This window comes from Pogona vitticeps, chromosome 1 (genome assembly GCF_051106095.1).
Source record: "Pogona vitticeps strain Pit_001003342236 chromosome 1, PviZW2.1, whole genome shotgun sequence".
In the NCBI taxonomy this organism is placed as follows: Eukaryota; Metazoa; Chordata; class Lepidosauria; order Squamata; family Agamidae; genus Pogona; species Pogona vitticeps.
The window spans coordinates 247650910-247677450 of record NC_135783.1 but is presented as its reverse complement, the minus strand read 5'-3'; the positions used below and the strand labels follow the sequence as shown (position 1 = coordinate 247677450).

At 40.1% G+C, this 26541-nt stretch overlaps 1 protein-coding gene across 8 annotated transcripts in view; it reads right to left on the bottom strand.

Moving 5' to 3' along the window:
- The window catches only part of CD6 (CD6 molecule), a 65801-nt gene extending 39492 nt beyond the window's left edge, over positions 1-26309 (bottom strand). For all 8 annotated transcript variants that reach the window (XM_072985486.2, XM_078383569.1, XM_072985484.2 and 5 more), the window contains exon 1: positions 26117-26309. In XM_072985486.2, the coding sequence (XP_072841587.2) occupies positions 26117-26174 (58 nt within the window). In that variant the 5' untranslated portion in view covers positions 26175-26309. The remainder of the gene's footprint in view (positions 1-26116) is intronic.
- Between the last annotated feature and the right edge of the window lie 232 nt (positions 26310-26541).

Sequence of the window (26541 nt, the reverse complement as noted above, 5' to 3'; positions counted from 1 at the left end):
TACCTTTTTATATTTACAGTTGAATACAAAGCAAGAAGTGAAGAAGACCAGGCCAAAGAGTTCATGCCCTTGGCTCCTGAAGAAATAATCTGAGGGCTTGACCTTCAGAATCTTGGTAGAAAGGGGATGTATAAATGCCACACATACTGTAGGCAAATAGACACCGCTTTTCTATATAAGTCTGTGTTCTCTCTCTAGTTGGTTATGTAGCAGCTGGGTAGACAGAGTCAAACAGGGTGGAGAGGAACTCTTGCACCTTTTACCATCACCTACTAGATAGAATTCTAGCAGAGGCATCCTGCCTGACAAATTACACCTACTGAAATTCTTGCTTCTATAAACTGTTAAAGGTGCAGGAGTCATGTCCTGTATTTTACATGTTGCTCCTGGTGTGGTAGGCTGATCAAGGTTCAGTACTGTATTAAATTCCCCTCTGTTATTTCTGATATTGACATGCTACATACTAGTAGCTGGTTCTTAGAGCTGACTTTGGAAACAATACTGTTTTGGACTATAGCTCGCAGAATTTACCAGCCACAATGACCACCCCTGGCTTCCAGTGGGATTCTGGGAGCTGTAGGAGGAAAAAAAACAAGCAAGCAAACAAACAAAAGGCAAAACAAAACAAAAAACAAAACATAAAACCCTTTTCAGACTCTGCTGCTAAAATACACTGCCCCGATCAGAGGTTCTATTTAGCTGTTGTTAGTGTCACATAACTAATTGACAGACAATCCAAATGTCATTAATGGTGGCATTCGACATATATCTACTCACAGGTAGTGCCCATTCGATTCAGTATAGCTAGTTCCCACTGAAGCAGGTTATAACTGCACCTTAAGATTTAATGTTGTTATATAGACTGATGTTTAACAACTAAACATGGAAGGGAGAATTCAAGTTGTGTCACTAGACCAGGTGTGGGAATCTGGGGGCCTCCAGATGTTGTTGGATTCCATCTGCCAACACAGTCAACAGCCAGTAATGATGGGAGTCATAGTCTAGCAACATCTAGAGAATGACAGGTTTCCCATCTCAGCGTTAGACATCCTTGGTGCTAATGTCTTTCTTTAGTGATAAAGTATGGTAGGAGCCAGTCACCTCCAAAATTTTATGAAGGAAATTGGCTGTTTGTTTTCAAGCAGATGGCATGTTTTATTTGTGTGACTAACAAACCCAAACCATTGATATGCTACCACTGCTCCTGAAAAATTATTAGAACACCCCATGTCACAAGGGAAGTTAACTGTGAATTTTCTATAGGAATGACATTTGAAATCAGACATGGAATCAAAAAGTTATTTCAGAACTGACTGACATAAAGTCAGTAGCATTCTTAGTATTAAAGTATGCATGGATCAGTTGACTGTGCGATTTTGCTCTCAGCTTGACAAAACATAGTATTTACTTCCACTCCTGCCCAGGTAGCATTAAAAAACAAGAGGACAGGGTTCCATCACAGAAGCTCCTGTTATGAATACGCAATGTGCCATCACTAACAGCTCATCTAAACTAGAATTCTTTACTACAAACAATCAGTTCCATGTACCAGCTTCTGCTGATGTGTGATCCCCACTCATTTCAGTACGGCTTGTGTCTCTCTTTGTGCATGTTATCACTCTGACCAATTTTGTCTAGGAAGAACTCGATGAAATGGACTAAATTTGCCAATTGCCCACCTCCAGGGAGGTTAATGTATCACAAACAAGGACCAGCATACTCACACTTACTAGGGGTACAAATACTCAGTCTCAATTTTCTCTGAATTCCACCTGTTTTCTCATCCAATTCTTAATTTTAACAAGTCGAAAACTGATTTTTAATTCCCACATGGAAATGTACACTCATTTTATAAGCATTTTCCCATGAATAACATATTTTCTTGGAGCATTTAAACTAAAAGATATGTATTTTTGTATGCATTTTCCCCATTAACTGAAGAATGTTTCACATATTTTCCAGCTGCACACAATTTTAGCCACCCACATTTTTAAATATACAGATAATTGTTAACAAACTTTATTTCTTTGAAACACATTGGAAATCTCCAAGGCAAAGTTTACTTTGTTTTGCATGAGTCTCGGTCAGTACAATTTTTTTTTTAAAATTAAGAATCTCAACTCCAACAAAAGAACTCTGTTTTATTTATTGCATTTTATGACGCTTTTCTCCAGCAAAAAAAAAATGCAGTAAAATTTCCACCCCATCCATCACTAACACAAAAACCCACTGTAGCATCCAGCAGTCCAGTCTGACTGTCTTTTATATTACTGCAAGATGATGCACTCAGCACTTCTCAGGTCAAATGTCTCTGATCCACTAAGGATCAAAGGGACATCATTATGGCCTCTGCACCATTGTTCCACACACAGCTCTAGCATCATGTTGACAATTCACCACTGGAGGGATCTAATGCACTCTATTTTCAGGCCATCACATGATGAAAGGGGAAATGTGCTCCAGCCTAATCTGTGCCCATGCTGGACCTTTCTGGTCTAGCTGTAGGGTTTCTACTTTTGGGAGCTGAACTGGAGCAATTTCCTGGCAGATGGAAGGGTCACTTTAAGGGAGATTGCACTTGTTAAAGTGTCTTGTTCTGGTGTGATCAGGTATCCACTTTTGCAGGCATCTAACTGCACCATAAAATACTTAGAAGAAAACAAGGGGACAGTTGGAGGTTGGGTAAAAGTGATCCATAGTGGCTACCTCCCAACTTGTCTATCTGAAGTTTCAGCGCATTAAAAGGTGTTTGAGCTGCGGAAGAAAGCAAATGGGAATTCTGGGCTTCATAGGAAACAATATACAAAGTCTCTCTGAGACCATAGTTACATATACCAAATTTTAATTAGGTTAAGCACGTTTTAAGTCATTTTTAAAATGTGACTACATGACGGACATGGAAACACCAGTTTTTTTTGCTGAGATATGGGTTTTTTTTAATTGGAAGTGTGATTTTTTTACTCGGGCAGCAGAGGTTTATTTATTTTAGCATGTATATAAAATCAATATATTTTTAACTGTTTTGGCATATACAAATGTATCTTTCAGTGTAAATTGCATTTCTCAACACCAAACTCAACCATCTGAACTGGGCCCTACAGGCAAATAGCTACCCTAAAAATGAAATCACAAGAGCCATCAAACCAAGAAAACAACACCAAACTGAAGAGAAAAAAGAGCCACCCACAAATAAAGTATTTCTGCCATACATCAAAGGGGTCACAGATCACATGGGGGAAACTTCAAAAAAAACCACAACCTACAAACAGTATTCAAGCCCACCACAAAAATAGAACAAATGTTATGGTCAGCAAAGGACAAAAGGGACCCCCTCACCACTGCAGATACCTTGCAGTTGTGGACAGGTATATATTGGAACCACAAAATGCAGCATCCACACCAGAATCAAAGAACATGAGAGACACTGCAGACTAAAACAACTGAAAAAATCAGCAGTAGCTGGACATGCCCTAAAACAAGCTGGACATGAAATTCTATTTCAAAACACAGAAGTACTGGACAACACCATCAATTGTTATGTTAGTCTGCACAGGGAAGCCATTAAAATCCAGAAACACCAGGAGAGCTTCAACAAAAAGAAGAAAGTTTAAAACTCAACAAAGCCTGGCTTCCAGCACTGAAAAATACAGCCTGCAAAAGGTCAACGAACTCTACCTAGCCACAAGGACCAGTGATCACTGCACACAAAAGACCAGCTAACGACACCCATCAATCACAGTGACCGATCATCTCTTCCCATTATCACAACAATACACCCACAACAAAAAACACACTGATCACCATAATCACCCAATCTCCTGAAAAGGACAAAAGCTGATCCCACAGCTATAAATACTAAACCATCCCACAAAACTGCACCAGAGCACAGAGTTCTGACTCCTGTCCTGTGAAGATGCTGGCCACAGAAACTGGCAACACATTAGGAAGAACAACCTTCAGAACATGGCCAAACAGCTCAAAAAAACCCACAACAGCCATAAATTGTATTTGTTGCCTTGTGCTGGCTGCCTCCCATCATTATTGCTGCAGTGGGTTTGTTTTTAATTTTTAAAAATTATTTCTTTCAAAGTCAGATAGCAATAGTCTGACATGACAGGTAGAAAAATACAGATTGAAATGCAAGCTTTCACTGAAGCACAACACACTTGCACAGAGACGGACAGACAACACACACACACATGGGAATGTTGGTGGGGGAGAAACTGCCGAACTGGCAAGAGGGGAGACACAGCAGGGAGTGGAAATTCAGGAGCCAGCAAAGAGAGAAAGGGGGAAGATGCAAAGGGAAACTGACCAGAGAAAATTACAAGATCCTGAGCTTCTAGGCTTTCAAAAGAGTAAGGAGTGCTTTTTCTCTCTTTCTCTCTGTCGGCTCCTAAATTTACACTCATTGGTTTGTTTCCCTTCTTGCTGGCCTGGTAGTCTCTCCTTCACCATCACCACTCTGTGTGCATGTGCATGCATGTGTATCTCTCTCTCTCTCTCTCTCTCTGTGTGTGTGTGTGTGTGTGTGTGTGTGTGTGTGTGTGTCTTGTTTGTCTGTCTCCATGAAAGTGTGTTGGGCTCCAGTGAAGGCTTGCATTTCAATCTGGTTTTTTTCTTCCTCTCACGTCAAACTATTGCTATCCCACTTAGAAAGATTTTTTTAAAAAATTAAAGCAACCCCACAACAGCAGTGACTAATGGCTGTGGGAGGCTGCTAGTGGGAGGGCAAGTGGACACTGGAGAAAGCCTGAAGTGCAACAATTCTAAAGGCCCACGAAGCCTCCTCCACTTATAAACAACACAGGTTAAAAATAGATTAAAAGTTTTCCAAGAGGACACACACACCGGCCCAAAAACCATGTGTTTACCATGTGACTTTAAAATGATTTTTAAAACTTTGATCCATCTCTTGATTTATTGTCATAGAATAACCATGTTCTGTCTTTTCTTTGAACATTTCTCAATTTTCTGCTTCTTCATAGGAAAATCACCCTGTACAGCAAACTTCCGGGAAAGGAGACACATAGTGACAATTGTTTTCTCAGTGGATGCTACAACATGTGGTTGAAATCTTGATATGAGGGGATTTCTTCACATCTGTAAGATGCAGAGACACTATTTTTGGCTTTTAAAAATGGAACCATTTCTTTGGAAAGGCAGCAGAGCTACAGAGGATTAGTTTACAGTGGACTGTTAACCACAATAGGAATGTAGTCAACAGAGAAGCAGCACTTGGATTGTGCAGACTGCCTTGGTCTATGCTAAGAATGGAAAACCTGTCGTCTTCCAGATGCTTCTGGATTCTCATTCTCATCGGCCCCATTGGTCAGCACAGACCGTGGTCTTGGATAACGGGAACCTGAGTGTGAAAACATGTAGAAGGGCACATGTTTCCAACCTGTAGTTATCTATGTAGCAGGGAAAGGGGAGTAAGCAATGTACCCAATTAAAAACCAAAAATGTGATATTGTTTAACACTGTTTTATCCAAACAGCCTCTGTTTTACAGAAGGTGCTTCAGAAGATGCCAGGGTTGTTTTTAAACCACACAGTCTGACCCCTGCTTGGTTAGCTTTGTTCTGAGAAGACCCAAGTACACAAGATGGCCACTTCACATTTAGAAAAGTTCTACCTGTGTCACTCGCGCGAGTTGGGAGGTGAGGCTGAGGAGCCTAACGCCAAGGGAGGCCCGTAAAGAAAAGACAAGAAATTGGGCCTTCTCAACGGTGGCTCCTTGCCTCTGAAATAACCTTCCCCCTGACATTCGCGCGGCTCCCTCGCTGGGTATTTTAAAAAATCAATTAAAAACACTGATGTTTCAGCAGGCCTTCCCCTCAGCTAATTCCTGATCTTCCCTTTTTCTTCTCTCCTAGTGTTTGCCCCATCTTGTCTAACGTTCTTCCCCTTATTTAAAATTGTTTTAATTATATTGTTATATGTCTGTTGTAAGCTGCCTAGAGTGGTCCTGAGGCGGGATATTAAATAAATAAATAAATAAATAAATAAATAAATAAATAATAAGCCACTATCCCTTCAGAAAAGCATTCCTTCAAAACTGCAAGGAAGCTTTGTCAAATTTGATTTTATGTATCTCTCCAGTTTTCCAAGGTTAAATTCATTCCACTTCTGTTGCACAGCAAGTGGTCTTTTTAGAAGTCCCTTGAGCTGGAAACCATTCCTTTCTAAGGCAGGGGTAGGTGCATTCCATGCTGTTAGGGGTGTGGGTGTGTGTGTGTGGGGTCGGTGGGTGTGGCTGGGTCACTTTTCCAGTTGCTCAAGGGCTGTAGGCCCAAAGGGTGCGTGACCTAAAGAGAAAGGGGAGGGGGTTAGTGGGTTATATATATATATATTTATATATATATATTGTAAGAATTAGACTAAACATGAATTAAAATTAACTAAAGCTTAGATCCCCAGAATCCCGCTTTCTTTCATCTTAGGCGGATAGCCCAGCTGCGACCCTACCTTGATGTTGGGGCTCTCACCACTTTGGTGCATGCGCTTGTAATCTCAAGATTAGACCATTGTAATGCGCTCTACGTGGGGCTACCTTTGAGGCTGCTGCGGAAACTACAGGTGGTGCAGAATGCTGCGGCCAGATTACTCAGTGGAGTGAGAAGATACCAACATATCTCCCCCACTCTGGCCGCATTGCATTGGCTGCCCATCCGATTCCGCATCGACTTCAAAGTCTTGATGCTTACTTACAAAGCCCTAAACGGTTTAGGGCCTCGATACTTGATGGAACGCCTTCTCCCACCAAGATCTACCCGTGTCACTCGTGCAAGCCAGGAGGTGAGGCTGAGGAGCCTAACGCCGAGAGAGGCCCGGAAGGAAAAGACCAGAAATAGGGCCTTCTCGGCGGTGGCTCCTCGCCTCTGGAACAACTTACCTCCTGAGATTCGCGCGGCTCCCTCGCTGGGCATGTTCAAGAAACAACTAAAAACGCTGTTGTATAAGCGGGCCTTTCCAACAGAAAACTCCTGACGATTTTCTCTCTATATCTTTTTAATTTCTATCTCTCTTAAATTGTAATGTTTTAAAATTTTGTTGTTGTTGTTTGTTGTGAGCCGCCTAGAGTGGTCTAGTACGACCAGATAGGCGGGATAGAAATAAAATAAATAAATAAAATAAATAAATAAATTTAAGGAAACCAAATCCCAGTTAACACTTGCAACCCCAGGGTTCTCACTGTGGAGAAGAAGGGCATAACGGCATAATCCTATAATATCTGGATAGCTCTTAGTTCTAATGGAAAACATTTCTGGTCTTTGCAAGGCACAGCATGTAATTTTTACCCAACTATCCTTCCATACCATACCCCAGGCCAGTGTAAGAGACTACAAAGTTTGTAGTGGCTGGGGGATCAAAAAACATATGCCCTGCCTTAGGCTAGTGGATGTTTGCTAGCACAAAGCTGCCATCCACTGTAACTAAATCTATTCAGTTTAATTATTTATTCCACTCTACTACAGTTTACAAACTGTCAGTTTACAAATACACTGTGATTTGGCATCTTGTGTCAAACAAATGCCTCATACAGTCGGCAGAGAAGAGGCTGAGGCCAACACCAGTAGCCAGAGAGGAGAGATCGTAGTAACCCTGTCCCTGCTTTGAGTTATGAACGACTGGAAGGCAGGAGGGACTGATTAAAGTCCTTGAAGGCCTTTGACTTCTGAGGAGTGAGATCTGTGATGTCCCGAGAAAAAAAATCAAGCCACAAATTTTGGATGTGGATGCAGTCGCACATTCTAGAAATGAAATTGACAGGCGTGGGAGACATATGCGTGCCAGCCTGACAGTAAGCTCTGTCTGCTTTAGTGCAAGCATCTCTTTTATTATCCCAGCAAGGTCAGGCTCTGTTCACCACCTTGGGACAGAAAGAACAGGGAAATACTGAAGGCTTCTTTCAAAGAGTTATTTTGCCTCTTTTTCTCAATTTCCTCTGCCAGACATTCAATATTTGTCCCCTTTGGCTATAAATGTTGGAGGGGAAAAATAGCAATCTTGTATGGAACCTAAACTCTGGGTTTCAGCAGGCTCAGGCTACAGGATATATAGTAGGGAGGCTGATCTTTGCAATCATCACTAAACCAGCTTTGGCAACAACATTTTGAAACCAGAAAAAGATCTTGAGCAAACAGTTCCTGAATCCCAGCTCCTTTGCATACCCAGTGGCAGGCATCTCCACGAAGTGCACTCCTTTTAACTGACTTGTGCTAATTATGCTCTTCAAAACTAGTAGTCTGTAAAATGTTTTATGAGGCTGATGAGTGCTGGAAGGAGGGGCAAAGACAGAGAAGTGAAGGATGTGGGGAAATTCCAAGGCTGAAATGAAATGCCGTCCCCTTTCCCCTTACTTTCACATCACTAGACAGAGCATTGCATTTTGATTCTGGGCATGTCGGAAGGGGCCTCTCTCCTTCAAAAACTCAGTGGGTTTCTGCGTTTCCTCGTGGAAACTCACATGCCTGCATGGAATGCTTGTTGGCCCCTGGCTAGCAAACCAGAGCTAAAATACAGAAGTGCTTTAACGTACAAATCAGCCTTAATTGTTGACTGAAATCAACACTGCTGTTTCACAGCAAAGCAAAGGGAAGCAACCTGCTCGGCCCTCACACACATGCAGGATTCCTACAGTTACTTCACGAAAAGACACTTCTGAAATACAAATCATAATTCAGTTAGATGCTGGAGATTAAACAAGGCTGAAATCGAAAAGCATGGTTACTTGAAAATGAAAATCAATACTGCTACGTGCCATCAAGTTGCTTCTGAGTTATGGCGGCTTTAATGAGGTTTTCATGCTATGTGGGATATTCAAGGAATGGCTTACCATTGAGTTTCCACAGCCAAGCAGGGATTTCAATTCAGGTTCCTGAGTCCTAGCCTAGCACTCTATCCACTACACAATTTCTTACATGAAAATTGATAAAATTTGATTAAAAGTATGTTTAGCATGACCGTGTTAATGTGAAATTACTGTTGTTTCTTTTCAGAAACCTAATGTGGGCCGAAGCTTCCCCCACCCTGGAAATGCATTTTGCCTTGTCTCTTCCCATCGCTCTACCTTTTTTCTCCATCTACTGCAGATGTGACCTTTCTATGAGGTTATCCTATTGATTGACAGCGTTGGTTTGGCTGATCTGGCTAGCTAAGAGCCCCCCTTCTTTCCTCATGGCTCCATGTGTGTCCCTCCCCCAAAGATGCCTGCTTGGTGGAGGAGGACAACCATCCCAGACAGGGAGAACATACAGTACTATTCTTTGGTCAGAGGTATACAGTAGCTGCCCACCCCTGCTAGAACCTCCAAACAAACTCAATGCTCATTTTCATGCACTGTCATTGTCAAGATTCTACACAAATAGCATCATGTTTAGAAAATTGCCTCAGACATTTTACCAGAATCAGGAAGTGAATAATTTCCAACAATGTAATGAGTACAAGACAACTTTTTCCAATGTATTTCACAATTAGCATCCATTTTTAATCTGTGATTGGTGACTCCACAATCTGATTATACTGAGTAATCGTTAATTGATTTTGACGGTCATTAGAGTTATTAATATCATCAATAAGCATACTAGTTTTCTATTGTAATTATCTGAGGAGCTTGTCACACAATATTTATCAGAATCTGAGCTACACTCTGGATATTATGTTTTGAATATTAGACACTCACCAATGTAGTGAGCTAGGCAAACAATGCAGGTGTGCCATAAAGACAGGCATCCTAAATCTATAACAGGATGCAGTTGTTTTTTATATTCACTATAATTTGTTACAAAACCAACAAACTGCTGAGCAATGTGCATAGAGGCCCTTAAAATACATCTCTAAAGTACCAGAATCTAAATTCATGGCAACATAATATATTTGTTCTATTTATATAGTACCACACCACCTGGATACACTTGATTTTGACTGGTTTTGAAAGCCAAGCAGGACTAGGCCTGGATAGCATCTGGGTGGAAAACTGGCAGGAAATGCCAGAGATCCACAGCTAAAACCAAGAAAGAATCCTGTCTGATCCCTTCAAAAGCTGTTGCCATCCAAAGCTGACAGTACTGGCCCAGATGGACCAATGGCCAGAATCTGTGTTGGGCATCTTCCTCTGTTCTTATGTTCCACATTCCTTTCAAGGAGCTCAAGGCAGTAAACCAGCTCCTCTGCTCTTCACAGCAACCTTGAAAGATTGCTGCTGGCCCAAGTCATCCAGTGAGCTTCACAGCTGAGCACTCATTTGAATCCTGGTCTCCTCATTCCCAGTTCCAGCTTCTAACCACTGTATGGTTGGCTCCCAGAGTAGCTGACCCCCTTCCTAGGTAAGCATAGCAGTGCACAAACCAGAATGTGGGATGTGCCCTGGAAGGGATCAGTAGCTTTTTCTCAAAACACTGTCACAACCTAAATGGGAAGTCAGGCTGTCATGGTGTCTAGACAGTTCCCATTTTCTCACATTGGCTCCCATTGGCTCTGGCAGAGAATAGTGTTGGCTGAAGTATTCTGTACTAAGGGCTGGGACATAGAAATCTCACATGTAATGTTCCAGATTAGGTCCTACACACATATTGTAGTACTCTTTTTTAAAAAATCTAGCCAGAATAGTTATCTGTTGGGCTTCATAGTCATTATCATTGCAAATTTACCTGTCTACTGTATTTTCGAGAATATATTGCATTCAGGTCTGTTTAAGACAAAGAGCCTAATTATAATACTATACAACATTACGCTAGCAATTCAGCCGCAATTCATTTAAACAGGAATAGACAAAATGCAGTTTGTATGCCATATGGAGCCCTTCTGGGTCCCATGTATGTATGTATGTATGTATGTATGTATGTATGTATGTATGTATGTATGTATGTATGTATGTATGTATGTGTGTGTGCGTGCGTGCGTGCGTGCGTGCGTGCGTGCGTGCGTGCGTGCGTGCGTGCGTGCGTGCGTGCGTGCGTGCGTGCGTGCGTGCGTACGTACGTACGTACGTACGTACGTACGTACGTACGTACGTACGTACGTACGTATGTATGTATGTATGTATGTATGTATGTAGCCTTTCTACCCTGTTTCCCTGAAAATAAGACCTAACCTGAAAATAAGCCCTAGCATGATTCTTCAGGATGCTCATAATATAAGCCCTACTCCAAAATAGTCCCCAGTTAAATGAAACATCACCATCTACCATTGTGCAGCAACCATAAGAATATGACATGACTGTCTTTGAATAAATGTAGATTGCTCTAATGCGTTTTTGGGAGCAAAATTAATATAAGATCCTGTCTTGTTTTCAGGTAAACACTGGCAGGTCCCTAGTAGAGCTAGTCAAGTCCTGTTTCTAAAACAGATTTTTTTTGGGGGGGGGGTCTGGTATAGGTGTGTGTGCAAAATTACGTTCAGATGACATGTTTCCCCTTTCTGAGACTTCTGGGGATATAATTACTTTCTGGAGGGTGTGGGGTTTCTCAGCCTGCCAAGCTCCTGGAAGGGTAAAAGTGATCCACAGATTCTGAAACATTTCCCACCCATTGTTTAATAGATACCAACATTTAAAAAAAGTATATGGTCTAGTATGCAATATTTGAAAATGTTACTTTTTGGACTACAACTACAGAGGCTGAGCAGATTGTACATTAATGCTGTTATTCTAGTAGTTCTGTTCTGATGGGCTAAAGTTGCATCAAGCAAACAAATGCACACAGACACTTGTGGAATTGTGCACAGCAATGGGCCCCATGCTCTGTTGTTTCCATGTGCTGTTTGTGGGCTATATAGAGTTATTCTGTTTATCCTGCTAGACACATAACCAGATGGAATCTGTTCTGACTCAGTACGATCCTTACATGATTATGTTCCCAAACTGAGCAAGCAACCATAGCCCTCCAGAATATGCAGTCATGGACAACTCCCATCAGTAAAGCCCATGGCCAGGGAAGATAAGAAATGTAGTGATACAACCTCTGGAGGGCCATGGCTTGCCCTTTCAGAAATTAGAATTTGCTGTACAATCTAATCCTGCAAATATGAATTGAGAAACCCAGGGCATGTTTACACTTTGAAACTGAATTGTGAGATGTATCAGAGTTTTGAAGTCAGTTTAAAGTCACTTGGTAATCACATAGTTTTTGGATCAGTGTATGTGTCCTCTTGGGAAAACTTTTAAATCATTTAAAAATATGTGCTGTATATCAGTTGAGGGAATTGCACGAGCTTTTAGAAATTTGAGGCTTTGTCCTGCACCCGCCCGCCCTCATGCTGTCTGCCTTTCACAGCCACTAGCTGCTGCTGCTGGGGTGTTATTTTTAATTTGTTTATTTCTTGTAATCTGGCATAGTACTAGTTCAGTATGAAAGAACAGAACAAAATTAAAACAGGTCAGACTGCAAGCTTTCCCTTTAGCCTGAAACATACACACACAGAGACAGACAGACAGACAGACAGACAGACAGACAGACAGACAGACAGAGGGGGTAGAGAAGGAGCAAGGGAACCAGCAGCTGGTGTTGGCCAGAGGGAAGGCACACCAGTGAGTGACAAAAGGAAACTGACCAGAGAAATTGACAAGCCCAGCAGCTTCTAGGCTTGCAAAGGAGGGAGCACTTTCCTTCACCCAGCTTTTCTCTCTCTGCTGGTTCTCTTTTCAGATTGAACTACAAAGTTTTCCCGCAGCCTGGAATCCGTAATTCTGGCATCCATTACTTGACAAACCCCACAGACACAATTTTCACCAACAGGGTCGTTGATATTTGCCAAAATGATTCAAAGTAAATCGATTTCACAAGTGATTTAATATAAATGATAGTCCCATGGCCAAGTAAAACACCTCAATTTCCATGCAAAAAAGATGCTTCACAGGGGAAAAAAAATACTGTACATGCTTCCCTGTGAGTCGTATAGTCTGAATTTTAAAAATCAATTTGAAACATGCTAAACCTGATTCAGAAATAAGGTTTTTTTCCTATGTGTAACTGAGCCCTCAGTTAAGTTTTCCATGGACTTACTTCCAAGTAGTTAAAAAGACAGCTAGCTATCTTTCAGACATAAATGTGAATTGTGATCTTCAGCAATATATGGTGAGCTACAAATATCCAATTTGTTTTTAGTAATTGAAACAACTAAGAATGTATGCTGTTGCTCTTAACCTTCGCTCTTTCTGTCAAGTCACTGTCTGTCACCATCAGAAAGAAATAGGAGATGAAACGGGAGAGTAGTCTGCAAAAATAATAATCTCTTTATACACTGGTAATATGGCTTTTACCATATGCAGTCCAATCCCATCTCTTCACAAAGTCCTAGGTTTATCAGTAGTTAAAGACATTATTAGCTGGGGCATGAAAATAAATGGATAAAAATTCAAATTACCATTGTTAAAATATCATCTCATCATACAAATCTAATTAAGCAACATTGTGACATATCTGGAAACCTATTACTATTAAATATGTACAGGTAAGAAAGACAGTGACTGTAGTATAGTGGATAGAGTAATGGAGCAGGGTTCAAAAGACCTGGGTTCAAATTCCTGTTCAGCCATGGAAACTCACAAGGAAGGGACACTGATAAAAGCCAGTCCTTAAATATCTCACATACCTCAAAACCTCTATTAGGGCTGCTATAAATCAAATGTGACTTGATAGGACGTAACAAAAAGAATAGCTGCATGCATTTATGTTGACATCGGCAATCTAGATGAGTAAATAAAATGATTAAAAGCTTGCACAGGAGAAAAAGCGTGCTTTCAGATAAGTGGCTCCTACGATTGTCAAACAAAATATATTGTCCAACTACTCTGTCTTTTCCTGCTTAATGGAATTTTTTTCCTGATAAAGAGAGAGAAGATGAAGCAGTTGAAGTACATGGAGAGAATTACAGATGAAAGAAGATGACATCCAGGCTTTCCATAAAATTTTGTACTCGAAGCAGGGCGATTGCATGGTGCCTACACCTAATGAGTACTCCCTTTGCTGTGATCCAGTTTGCAGCATCTGTTCCAGTGGAAGAGAGGACAAATTGTTTTCTCCTTTTTAATCAATGAGAAATGCCTTGCTTTCAATTAAAATAAGAATATTATCTTTTTAAAAATGAAATTCATACTTTATTGCCTCCATGGAAAATTTGATGGTGGAGAGGATGCTTGGGGACAGCTATAAAAATGGTTTGGGGGCCCAACGTAGGCTGTAGGCCACATGTTGCACAGCCAACTTTGAATATCCTGATGCTGGTAGGGAAGGAAGGAAGGAAGGAAGGAAGGAAGGAAGGAAGGAAGGAAGGAAGGAAGGAAGGAAGGAAGGAAGGAAGGAAGGAAGGAAGGAAGGAAGGAAGGAAGGAAGGAAGGAAGGAAGGAAGGAAGGAAGGAAGGAAGGAAGGAAGGAAGAAAGAAAGAAAGAAAGAAAGAAAGAAAGAAAGAAAGAAAGAAAGAAAGAAAGTTTTACACTTCTTTTTCTTCTTATTTCTCTTCTACTAGAGTTTGGCTATTTTGACTTCTAATGTGGCAGCTTTAAGCAATGAAGTTGCATTGTATCAACCCAGTTTCTCAGGGTTTTTTGCCATAATTTTTTCTTCTTCCTGCACCTTTCCTCCTAATCATTTTAAACCTCAAATGATCAGCTGTAACAACCTATATATTTTGTGTTTCCTTATATGACTGAAGTATTCTAGTGTTCTCATTTTATTCATTTAATGATTTATAAGTCTTTAAGCTGGTTGGATAGCTCAGTGAGTTAGGTATCTTGGGAGTCTGATTCTGCACTGTGTCTCCTGGGAAAATAGCCAGCCTCTGTGGCCTTGGGCAAGCTGCACAGTCACAGGGTGCCCACAGAAGGGAATGGTAAACCTCTTCTGAATACTCCCTATTTAGGGAACTCTGGGAAGGTTTGCTGTAAGTCAGAACTGACTTGACAGCATGTTGATGATTAATTATTCATTCATGTTAGTATTTCTTTGTTGGTCACCTTTTTGATACATGGAATTCGTAGCATCCTGTGATCAATGCACATTCAAATGCTCCTGTCTTTTTTTTATAGCAGCCTCTGTTAAAGTCCATGCTTCTGTGCCGTACAGTAGAAGCGAGAACAAATGACATTGTGAGATGCGCATTCTAACACAGTTGAATGTACAATTTATAGACTAAGAGCACCAAATATATATGCTTGTTTTTGTGTAATTGTATCTCTAGTAGTTTTAATAGTTTTTCGAAATTAAAGCAAAAGACTGGATAGTTGCTCTGTGTCAAGCTGTGATATGAAGAGTGAATAAACAGGTTAGGATTAAGATCTTTAGAGGCCCTAAGCACTGAAAAGATTATGATGCCTCCTAAGAATATAATGCAGGGCAGGTCCCATGGCTTTAAAAAAATTATTAACACATACATTATGCACACGGAATTATGGTATTTCAATTGTATAGCATGTGGCAAAAAAACACTACATATCATATTTAAAATCATATGTACAATCAAATTACCAGCTTCCAACAAAATCTTGTGCTTTAACACTTACTATAGACAGATTTTATCAGAATTTGTAAACTGAAAAGCTCAAATAAGAGCTTAAAATTCTTTTGGGGACATTTTTAACAGTCACTGTTATTTCTTTAGCTTGCACATATAGTGCAGAAGTCTAAAAGACCAGCAGCTCTTGTTATCCTTATCCCCACCAAGTCTCCCAAAATGCGGAAGTAAACAAATGAACAAAGAAAAACCACCAAGCGAGGATGATAATTGATCATTTCACTCAAAACATGAATTTTCTCACTAGGTGAGTCTTTATACTTTTTAGTTCTTACTGATTCATAATCAGTTACTTGGATGTGGTTTGTTAAGAAGGGTGCACCATTTGCACTATGGTCCATGGAAAATCCAATGTTGAAAAACTCTCTGTGATGCTTGCTCCCCTTGTTGATACCCTAAGCGCGTGCTTATTTTGCTTAATGGTTAATCCAGGGCTCTGAATAATGGTAAATCCGCCTCTATTAAAAGATAAACATTGGGTGGCACTGTGAAATCAGGGCAAGCTCAAACCATATTTAAGCTCTATAATCTCATAATGTAAATCTGTGCATTGTAATGCAGATTTCAATTTGTCTATCAATGTAAAAACATTGTAAACATCAATGCTTTTTTAGCTTCTCTTCCTCCTCTGCTTGTAATTGTATTTTATAACAAAAGGTCCAAAGGAAATAAATTCAAAACATTCTGTGTTCCATTTCCCATCTCAAATGCCGAGACACATCTTGCAGAAAACAGGTAAAATAGTGATCTTATAGGACAACAAGCCCACCCAAAACTGATTTAGTTCAGAACGTGAAAATGGAAGCTTCCCCTCACCTAAAAATATATTGTTATTTAACTATTAAAACAAGAACAGGTGAAAGTAAAATAGGAAAATAATGCAAAGTTGGCTACTGCACAGAAAAATTAATGATATAATTCCAAAAGTGATCGACTTCATTATTACATTATGACAATATATAGTTGTTCCAATCTGAAAAACATTTCACATTTTTATGTGGCGAGAGGACCAACTTCTGTATCCTTAGGAATCATTCCGTTGTTCGTAGAGATGTCTATGACACAGAACTGTATTTGACACACACACCCCAAACCTAACATCATTGTAGATATTCAAGGCCACAATAAATGAGGTGGTGGGAGATCCATTATTTTCATTGTTTTTAAAAACTTCCAAAGCAGCTTGTTCGGTGGAGTAGAAAATGCAAACTACATTGAAGTTGCACCATGAAATTTATTTATTTATTTATTTATTGAATTTGTACCCCGCCCATTTAGTCAACTGAGTACTCTGGGCGGCTAACAACATATAAAATAAACAATTTAAAATATAGAACAAGTAATACATCAATAGTCAAGAACTCAAGATGAAAGCACAAAATAAATCAAGAAGTGGCTGGAGGGAAGGCTTGCCTAAATAGCCAGGTTTTCAGTTGGCCATTGAAGATGCCCAGCAAAGGGGCCATACGAATCTCAGAAGGGAGGCTATTCCAAAGGCAAGGAGCCACTGCCGAGAAGGCCCGGTTTCTTGTTTTAACTTATATGCAGTTTGGGGATAAATAATTCAGTAGGACAACATGCTAATATGGCTACCTTTTCTCAATAAAGTATCAGAATCAATTAAACTATCAATGCATTAATTTTTAAAGAGAAGCAATCAATAATAATGACCTTATTTAAGATGTATACTCTCTCTCTCTCTCTCTCTCTCTCTCTCTCTCTCTCTCTCTCTGTGTGTGTGTGTGTGTGTGTGTGTGTGTGTGTGTGTGTGTGTTGTCTTTGGCCACGTATCTACTGATTTCCTTCTCATTAGCCAAGATTTCAGTACTAGTGTCGTCCAACCTGCCTCAACTGCAAGAATAACTTGTAACAGCAAAGACATCTCAACGCCTCAATTTCTGGGGAGGGGCAACAATTTCAGTCTGTTATGACAGAAACAATAATTTTGTAGAGTCACATTAAAGATTAACAAATTAACCATGGCTTCAGCTTTGGCGGATTATTGCTGGGAAGCACAGCCTGTGGTCCGTTAAATTTTGTTGGACTGCCCTTCTGTCGGTAGAGCCAATGGTACAGGGTGTGTGTGGCAAGTCTAGTCTGCAAGACTTTAAGCTGCCCATTTTTAAACTACAATTTCCAATTTAAGAAAGTTAATGGCATAATTAATTTGATAATCCTCAAGGTGACTCTATAAGTCTTTCCGTTGTTTTAACTTTCACTTTTCAGCATTCAGCTTTGCGTATGTATATATTTGAGGCCAAAATGGGGCCTTCTCTCTTCTCGCTTCTTTTCTGAAGAACCAGCAAAGGGTTCTATAAAAGCAGGATAACTCAGGTGGAAATGTGATACTGTATGAAGAAGGATCAAATCCCAGCAATAAAACAAAATATTGCTGAAGTGGGGAAAGCATGCTATCATTAGACTCAATGGATGTGACCTGCAGTGTAAAAAATCCACAACTAATTATGTCTGAAATAGTCAAATCCAGCTGATCATTATAGTCAGGGGCAAACTATATGATACACACTGTTCAAATGGGAATTCCATATATGCTGAAACATTTGTTATCGTTGAAACAACCTCTGTAGCATATGAATTAGCTTGCTGTGTTTTGGGACTGGTCACAGAGAGATAAACACAGGCTTTACTTTCATGTGCGATAGTGTATGGAGTGTTGGACTGGGATTCAAGAGACCAAGGTTCAAATCCCCATTTAGTCATGGAAAATCAAGGCAGGGGCATTGTTAAAAATGATTCCTTAAATATCACACATACCTTAGAAATCCTATTACAGTACAACTGAAATAAGTCAGAATCATCTCGATTGCATGTAACTCACATGGAGAGTCAGTGGGGTGTAATGGATAGACTGAGAGATTCAAATCCCTACCTGACCATGGAAACTTACCAAAGTTATGGTGGTAATGGTAAAACCACAGTTTTCTAGACTGGCATATTTTCATATTGGCATATGAGGTCTTGCATGCCCTGCTGTGTTGTTTTTAACTGTACATTGAGTTGATTTGGGGTTGGTTTTATGAGTTAAAGTTGGCTTTACTTTTTTTAATTCTTTTTTTTTTTTGATGACTGTAACACATCTTGAGTGCTACTTTCTAGTGGAAAGGTGAGGTGAAAATGTAATAAATGACTAGCAAAAATAAATCTTTCACATGCCTGGGAAACCCTTTTAGGGTCACCATGAGTCTGATGCAACGTGGCAGCACATAATAGACAGTGTTTTTCAGACACGAAGCTCTACTAGAACAAAGAGTCTGGAACAAATTTGTTTTTGGTGTCTAATAACATGCTTCCCATAACATGTAGCGTGGTGCCCAAACTATCAATGTACATCTAGTATACATCTGTTATGTACAGTTTGACCTTCAAACTACTGACCTCTGCATGAGAAACTTAGCGTTTGCTTAAGAATAAGGATGCCCTGGAGTCTTCAGCTGTTGTCAAGGTCAATGGAGAGATACCATAAGGCTCGATCTTAAATTTAAAGTCAGATATAAGATTGGATCTTAAGTGTAAAGTCAGAATGCAAATACAGTACAAAAGTTCTTGAAATAGTGAGTGCTATCAGAGTAAGATCTTAAAAGAATCTGGCATTTAAAAAATAAATAGTCTGAGATAATATTGTAGTTGTGCATAATCAGCTCCAGACAACCTGCGGCTTGGTTTCTAGGCAGCTGCCTCCATTGTTCTTGCACTGAGCACAGCTCACAATTCCTTGTGTCATAAGATGTGGCTACCTTCAGAAATCAGGTCACTGTTTCCATGTCTTCCCCTCGCATGTTTGGTTATTCTGTATAGACCACTTAATCCAAGCAAAAGAAACCCATCCCAGATTTCTTACAGTCTAACAGATGTTATTGTTAAGACTGGCTTATTGTAAGCTAAACTGTTTTATCTCTGTCTCCCTGCCTTTTCCTGGAGGGCTGTGCCTTTGGGGACTTCTAGCATTTTAGCCTCAATCTCTTTCATCCTAACCAGAATCCCTCTCTTTAATCAGCTTCATTTCACATATAAGTCCCATCTTTATCAGAGAGAAGGAAGTAAACAGTGTTAGCATGCTATGGATTCTCCCCAGCCCTTAAGCATTTTGATGTTTATCATCATCCCCCGTCACATGGTCTGAATTAATTACCCCAGTTTCAGAAGATTTATTCTAATGGATAAAGGCAGGCTGCTTCTATGATAGATAGGAACATAATTACATTCTGTAGGTTAAGGCACAAAGATTTACCTGCCTATGTGCCCACAAAATGAGATTCGATCCTGCCCAGCCGTACATACACCATGTAACTGTCAGGCAGGCTGTTTCTATCAAGATAAACTCTCGGTGTTTAGAACGATGATGGCTAGCCTGCAAATCTCTTCTCACTGATGTGCTATAGAGCTGCCAGAAGGCAAGTTTTCCTGGCACGCCAGAAACAGGCCCTGCTATTATCATGCTTACTTTTCCTGGAGCTTCCTATTTAAGCTTTGCCACCATCCCAACTGGCTGTGAGTCTTTCCAACAGTGAGATTTCCATAATCTATTAAAGAATGAACTATATGACTGCAGGTCAAACTTTTGACTGATCTAAATTGGCAGCGCTCTGCTATTCCCTATCTAGTTGTACAAAACAAACGGGTAAACACAAGATAGGAATCGTGAAAAGAAACAGAACATCAAGGATGGAGTTTGTTTGTAGGACTTTTAGAGAATCCTCTACCTGGCCATGCCGGCTGGGGCATTCTGGAACTAATATTCCTACAAAGTAATTTTTTCCAAACTCTGGTTTATACTTCTAAAGCTTGTCAAATCTCTGCAAGTCCGTTTTCAATTGTACTTGTGTTATAATTATCTGCATCCAAGCTTTTTTGAAGACATGATAGAAAGCCAGTCTAATCAATCATTCAGTTAATAAGCTAGAATAGAATAAAAAATGCACTGTGGAAGTTCAGACTGCAGGCAAGGAATAAACACTATTTTCAAATGCTTAAAACAATGTGAAAAGCAAGACCTTGAATGTAGAAAATTAATAATGAGGAATAGAGTTTCATTAATAATGAGGAATAAAGTTTCATTTCCAATTTCCCCTCTTAACTATCTACGGTAATTGCGAAGAGCTGGAATGGGGTTGCTTTTATTTAAGGATCCCTCACATACAGTGTGAAGTACCCTAGCCCATTTTGGCACCTAGGAAGACAGTGTGAAACAGCTCTCGCAAGTGGCAGATGTTCAGGGATGGGCAATGAACTTCAGCAATCTGTAGAAGGGTATTGCTGTGTGCTATGTTTCCCCAATTGAGTGTTTCACCTTCAGACACAAGTGAGGACATTGTGTCCTTGATAGAAGTTCTTGATAGAAACAGCCTACCTGAAGTTCAACTTAGAATAGATCTCACCTACACTAACTCTTCTGGAGCAGACTGGTGCAAGCTAAATGGAGGTGTTCAAGCGACCCTGTTTGCTCTGGCTCCTTCCGATATCATGAAGTAGCTTAATAAGGGAGCCACTTCAGGATATCAGCAAATGGAAAACTGTCTCTTCTCCTTTGTGGAGAGGCAGCGGAAGTGGAACTTCTTTTAAGACCCTCATAGACTATCTTTGAGATGCTTCATCATTTTAAAAAGAAAAAAAAGTCGTGTTTTTGTTTGTTTGTTTCTCTTAAAGGACCAGTCAAGAAAATGCCTGTAGCCAAATCCACAGATTTGGCTGCAGGCAATTTCTTGAGTAGCTCTTCACACAAACAAACGAAGAAAACTTTTTCTTTTCTTTTTAAAGGATGCAGTGCCTCAGCAATAGTTTCATTTCAATCTCACTTCCCCTTACCTTTCACTAAGGAGAAGAGGAAATGTTCAACTTGCCAGTATCCTGCGTATTAATCAAGCCACTTCACAATAGTGGAAATTCCAATCGGAAGGAGCCTTGACAGCTGCAAAGCTGCACTTTTGGTCCGTTCCCAGCAATCTCACATGATGGAAACAGATCAAAACAGAGTAATCCTATCTGCACTAAAAAAATATTAAAAAAGTAGAAGCCGCTGACAGGGGCACAGAAAAGTATAGGTAGGATCGCTCTGGGGGATAGTTGATTTCCATTCAGCGATTACATCATGTGATCACCAGGAAAAAAAGAGAGTGAAATAATACATTCCAGCAGTGGACCAAATGCCCATCTGATAGAGCCCTTGTTACGTAAGCTTTCCACAAGCACAAGGTTAAATGTGAATGCATGCATGCAATGCAGCTGGCATGAGTAAAGTAAGCAACCATGTGATAAACTCATGTAGGCCACAGATCACTGTTAGTGTTATTGTGTGATAACACACAAATAGGCTAGCACACACGGTAAGCTTTATCGCTTAATGGTATTCACCAAGAAACAAAAGACCAATTTTTCTGGATGCTGAAAATAATTGGAATCAGCTGATATTGCCAATAGAAGAAACTGCATATTACCCATTCATAAACCATGATATTAATGTCAAAAATTAACACAGAGCGGGAAGTACTAGAAATAAAACAATGTCAGGAAAGAGTATATGTTCTCAGAGTATGAGCAAGTTTTAATAAACATAAGAATTCTCAGAATACAAAGGGCAAAAATAAATAAATAAATCTTTGAGCTAGGAATATGTAAATCTGTAAATTACACTGAAATAGTGTCATTTGGACTATTTCAGCGATGTGGAGAGGGGGGATTTCCTGCTTGGGTAACAGCCTATCCTCCATATTATTTTACCCAGTCTTCATGCTCTGGAGAGGACACTCCAGCTTTGCATACAGCGTCAAAACACTAGATGCTGTTCCAAGTCCTCCATATAGAGCATGTTACCATAGTCTCTTGAGACTGAAGAATGCCTATGAAATTACACTGGCATTGCAATTTTTCCAGCATCAAGCCCATTCTGGTGTTTGAGTTTGATTGTGAGATCTTTTAATTGCCTGGGAATTTGGATGTATTTTCCTGTCCATTTCTCAAAATGGATGAAATTTTTTTGTTCTAACTTTTTTTTAATGTTTCACTTCTCCCCGCAAAAAATAACAACAACAAAAAAAAACACCACTTGCCAATTTTGTTGTTGTTGGTTTTCCATCACAAGCTCAGGAAGGTACAAATTCTGATCAAATTTTTTATTTGGGTCCTGATTGGGTCCAGAAGGTAGAAACAGTGTAATTTCACATTAGAATTTAAACAGAATATTATTTTTTATCCATAGTTTCAGCGAAGGGACAATAAATTGGACTAAAAGCACACAACTAAAGGCATTCTCAGTATCTGTAAGCCTGATGTATCTGTAAGTCTGATTGAAAAACACATCAATTAAGAGAGGTATCTGTTTGAACAGATTCTTGGCAGGTGTTTGCACAAATCTAAAGAGATGTGGGATTATTTTCCTCTCCTTGCAATAGTGTCTGATCCACCATTTCCCAGGGACATGATTTACTTCATTTCAGAAAGATTAAAAACAACAACAACAAAAAGAAACTCAATAGACCTTGGTTATAGTCATTGTTATGGTGTTAATTTAAATAGTTTTTTTTCTTGAGGTCTCTAGAGCAAGTTTTGTTGCCGAAGGGCAGTAAATAATAAAAACTAGTAATCATATTTTTAATTAAGTAGCACACTGCTTTTGTATTGATGGAAGCAGCTGCGTTTACAGACCTGGAGACTAAAAATCTCATAATAATAACAATGAACTGGGAAATAGACATATTCTGACAAGACAGGCCAAGGGTACCGTGCTGGGATAGAAGGGTTTTTCATGCTTTGGCCCCTCCCAAGCTCCAACAAGATTTGCACCCCCCCTCCCCATGGCTGCTGTTGACAATGAAACACCAGCCATCATGGCAGTGGGGTTGGTTTCTAGCTGGGGCTGGGAAAGGAGTAAAGGCTTAGTGCTTCCTTCACTTCCCACCTCAGTTGCAATCCAGACCTCTTTGCATTTTTTATTTTTAAATCTGTTGTTCAGTTGCTGGTGAAGGCTGCTACTTATAGGACCTTTCAGGGGTAATTAATTCATAGAGTTGGCATAAATCAGAAGTGATCTGACAGTAAATAACAATAATGCAGTGACAATTTGACTAACTCACTGACTGAAATCCTGACGACTGAAGTAAGACCACTGAACCGCTAGAACATGCGGGGCAGTTGTCACATCAGAAACTCACTATTCGGTGGGCGTATTCTAACTGGGACTTCCTACACACCAAGCAAAGCCAATGTCTAGTTTGACCTGAATGGAAACAGAAGGTTTGGTCATGTGTCTAAACAGCACCCCAGCGGCATTCGCTTTGCTATTTAATGATATTCAACAGATATTGTTGAATAAATACAGGAAAAGACCGGGAAAGAATTAGTAAGGTGAGCACAGGTTTTCCAAAAAATCTCAGTGACCATAACATTCACTCTGGACTAACTCATCTGTAAAAATGGCTGTTCTCTCTTTTGATGCTAACAAAATGGTTAGTACTGTGAAGGTTGCTACTCCTCAATCAGGCACCTAATGAAAATGTCCAGCATTTATCTGTTTCTGTTAATATATCTATTCACTTATCACTTCTCTTTCAAAAGACATCCAAGGAGACTAATAACAAGCTTTAAAAAAAAATAGTACAGTACAATCCAATGCAACAGCAGACCACCAATGTGAAACATTCTGTTGCCTCAGGTGAAAAGTAACTTTAAAGGAGATGCTACTGCAAACTGAGCTTTTATAAATTGGAAGGACTATTATAAGAAGAAGAGAATGACAAACCACTTCTGAGTACTTTCTGCCTAGAAAAACCAAGAACGGGCCACCGTAGGTCAGAACTGACTTGATGGCACATGATTGTTATGATGAAAAGGCAGCATGTCAAAGGTCTATCAATTTAAACAAGGAAAGGAAAATGTGGTAGAAAGGAATGGAGCTACTCTGTTCAAAACATGAGAATTCAGGACCACCTAACAAAATTAACTGGCAGAAGATCCCGGAAAGACAAAACAATGCCTCATTAACTCAAAGAATTTATAATCTCACGTGTGATTTAAATAGCTTTAACAGTAGATTAGATAAATATGTGGGGGATAGAACTATCAAATGCTGTTAGCTGTGATGCTCAATCAGACGCTGCTTTTGAATATTAATTGCTAGAGGGACACAAGGGGGAGGAGGACTGTGGCACTGAAGACCAACTCATGAGCTTTCCAAATTCCTCAGCGAGCAGGGTAACTCCCCATACAAAGTGCTACTGGAGTAGGTTGGCCCATGATTGGATTCAGCAAGGCTTATTTCATATTTGTATGAAACGAATCACCAAGTCTTTTCTTCGTGATTTAGCTAAGGCCACACATGGTTAGATGCGTGATTTAGCTAAGGCCACACATGGTTAGATGCATGGTAAAGTTACTTTTTTGGTCTACGGCTCCTAGAATCCCTGAGCCCCTATGGCCACCAGTTGAGGAATTTAGACCAATGGCTATCCTGGGTTAGGATTTCTGGTAGCTGTTATATGAAGACCTTTTCACATCTCAGACTTTCTAAAAAGGCAAGCTGCTCTTTTTTCAGAAAAAGCAAGCTATTGAGAAGGGCTGTGCGCATTGCTGTTTCTGTCATGCAGCTGGCTTGTCTTTTACGGTCACATACATATCTGGAATAAATGGAAATATATTCTGCCATCTCAAGTTATAACGGACACACTGACTTGCTCACTTACAACAGACAGACTGGTTTTCATAATGAAGATCTTGCGTCTTGTGTTTGGGAAAATATGAAGAGCAATTGTGCACTTGTACAATCATAATAATCTGTGAGCCACATGGGCTGATATGTCAGTTTCACGTTTCAAACATGCTCACATTTTTTTTCGCTACTTGATGATCATTTACAAGGCCATTCCTGTCATTAGGTACTATGATGTAATTCCTTCAGGTTGTAAACAGGGCAGACAGTATCAGCAGCCTTGAGGCTGTTTCTCATGAATTATCTATTCCCTGCTGTTGGAAAAGAGACTCCTGTATGCTCCGCAACCCATCCTGAAGTCCCTAAGCTAGCCTGTTGATTCAGGTCTTGTGGAGGACACTTGCTCCTTGTTAATGCTAAAATAATATTCAACTCCCAGTCAGCTCAGCATTTATGGGGACTGTGGAGGGGGAGCCATCTTGTTCTTATCCATGGCATCAAAAGGACCATTTAGGAGTCTCAAGGGAAATGAGTGAGGTACAGAGTCTTTCTCCCACTTCACTGGTATTTGCATTAACTGGAAGAATTCTGTTACTGCTATTTGCTGGCAGGATGGCACCCCAAGAGCCCTCTCTTGCTTTGAGAACAGGGGGGAAAAAACGAATAGAAAAGGAATCACCTCAAGGCTCAGGTGCTGTTGCCACAAGTTGGCATTGGCTCCAACAAGGCACATAAGCTGTGGATTTGTTTATCACAGAAGGCAGGCCCCAGGAGGAAGGGTTGGTTTAATGGCAGATGGGGAGAAGAGATGAACTGGCTTTGAACGGACACACCTCATCTGCAGAATTTTGTGAAAAAGCTGAACCAAGCAGGAAAAAGCCAGCATGGGCAGAAACGAAGGAACAGAAATGAGAAATGAGCAAGAATTGCATCAAAAAAAAGTACCTTTTCTGACTGCCGTTAGAGAAAGGGCCATTAGGATCACATCCAGCAGCAGGTCCATCACTATGGTCTCTCATGAGTGTGCAACCATAATCTTCAGAACTGAGGAAAGAAAAGAGCCCAACATGTTCTTCAGTTCATTCTCCTGACGTTGTGACTAGTTTCCATACAGCAGTTTCTCTCACATGTTTGTGGTTTCACTCATCAGGAAACTGTCAATATGCTCCTAGTCCTCCTGGTGGCAACTCAAAAGGGCTGTAAAGTACAGCAGAATGAACGAATGGTACTTGAAGTGGCAGTGGTGATGGGGGAGGTGGAAGAAACATGATTTACTTCATATGAAATAATATTTGGATATAGGATGCCCCAGATATAAAAACAAATTGGGACTAGGATTCCCAACAACGCAGTGAATAATCATCGCTTAA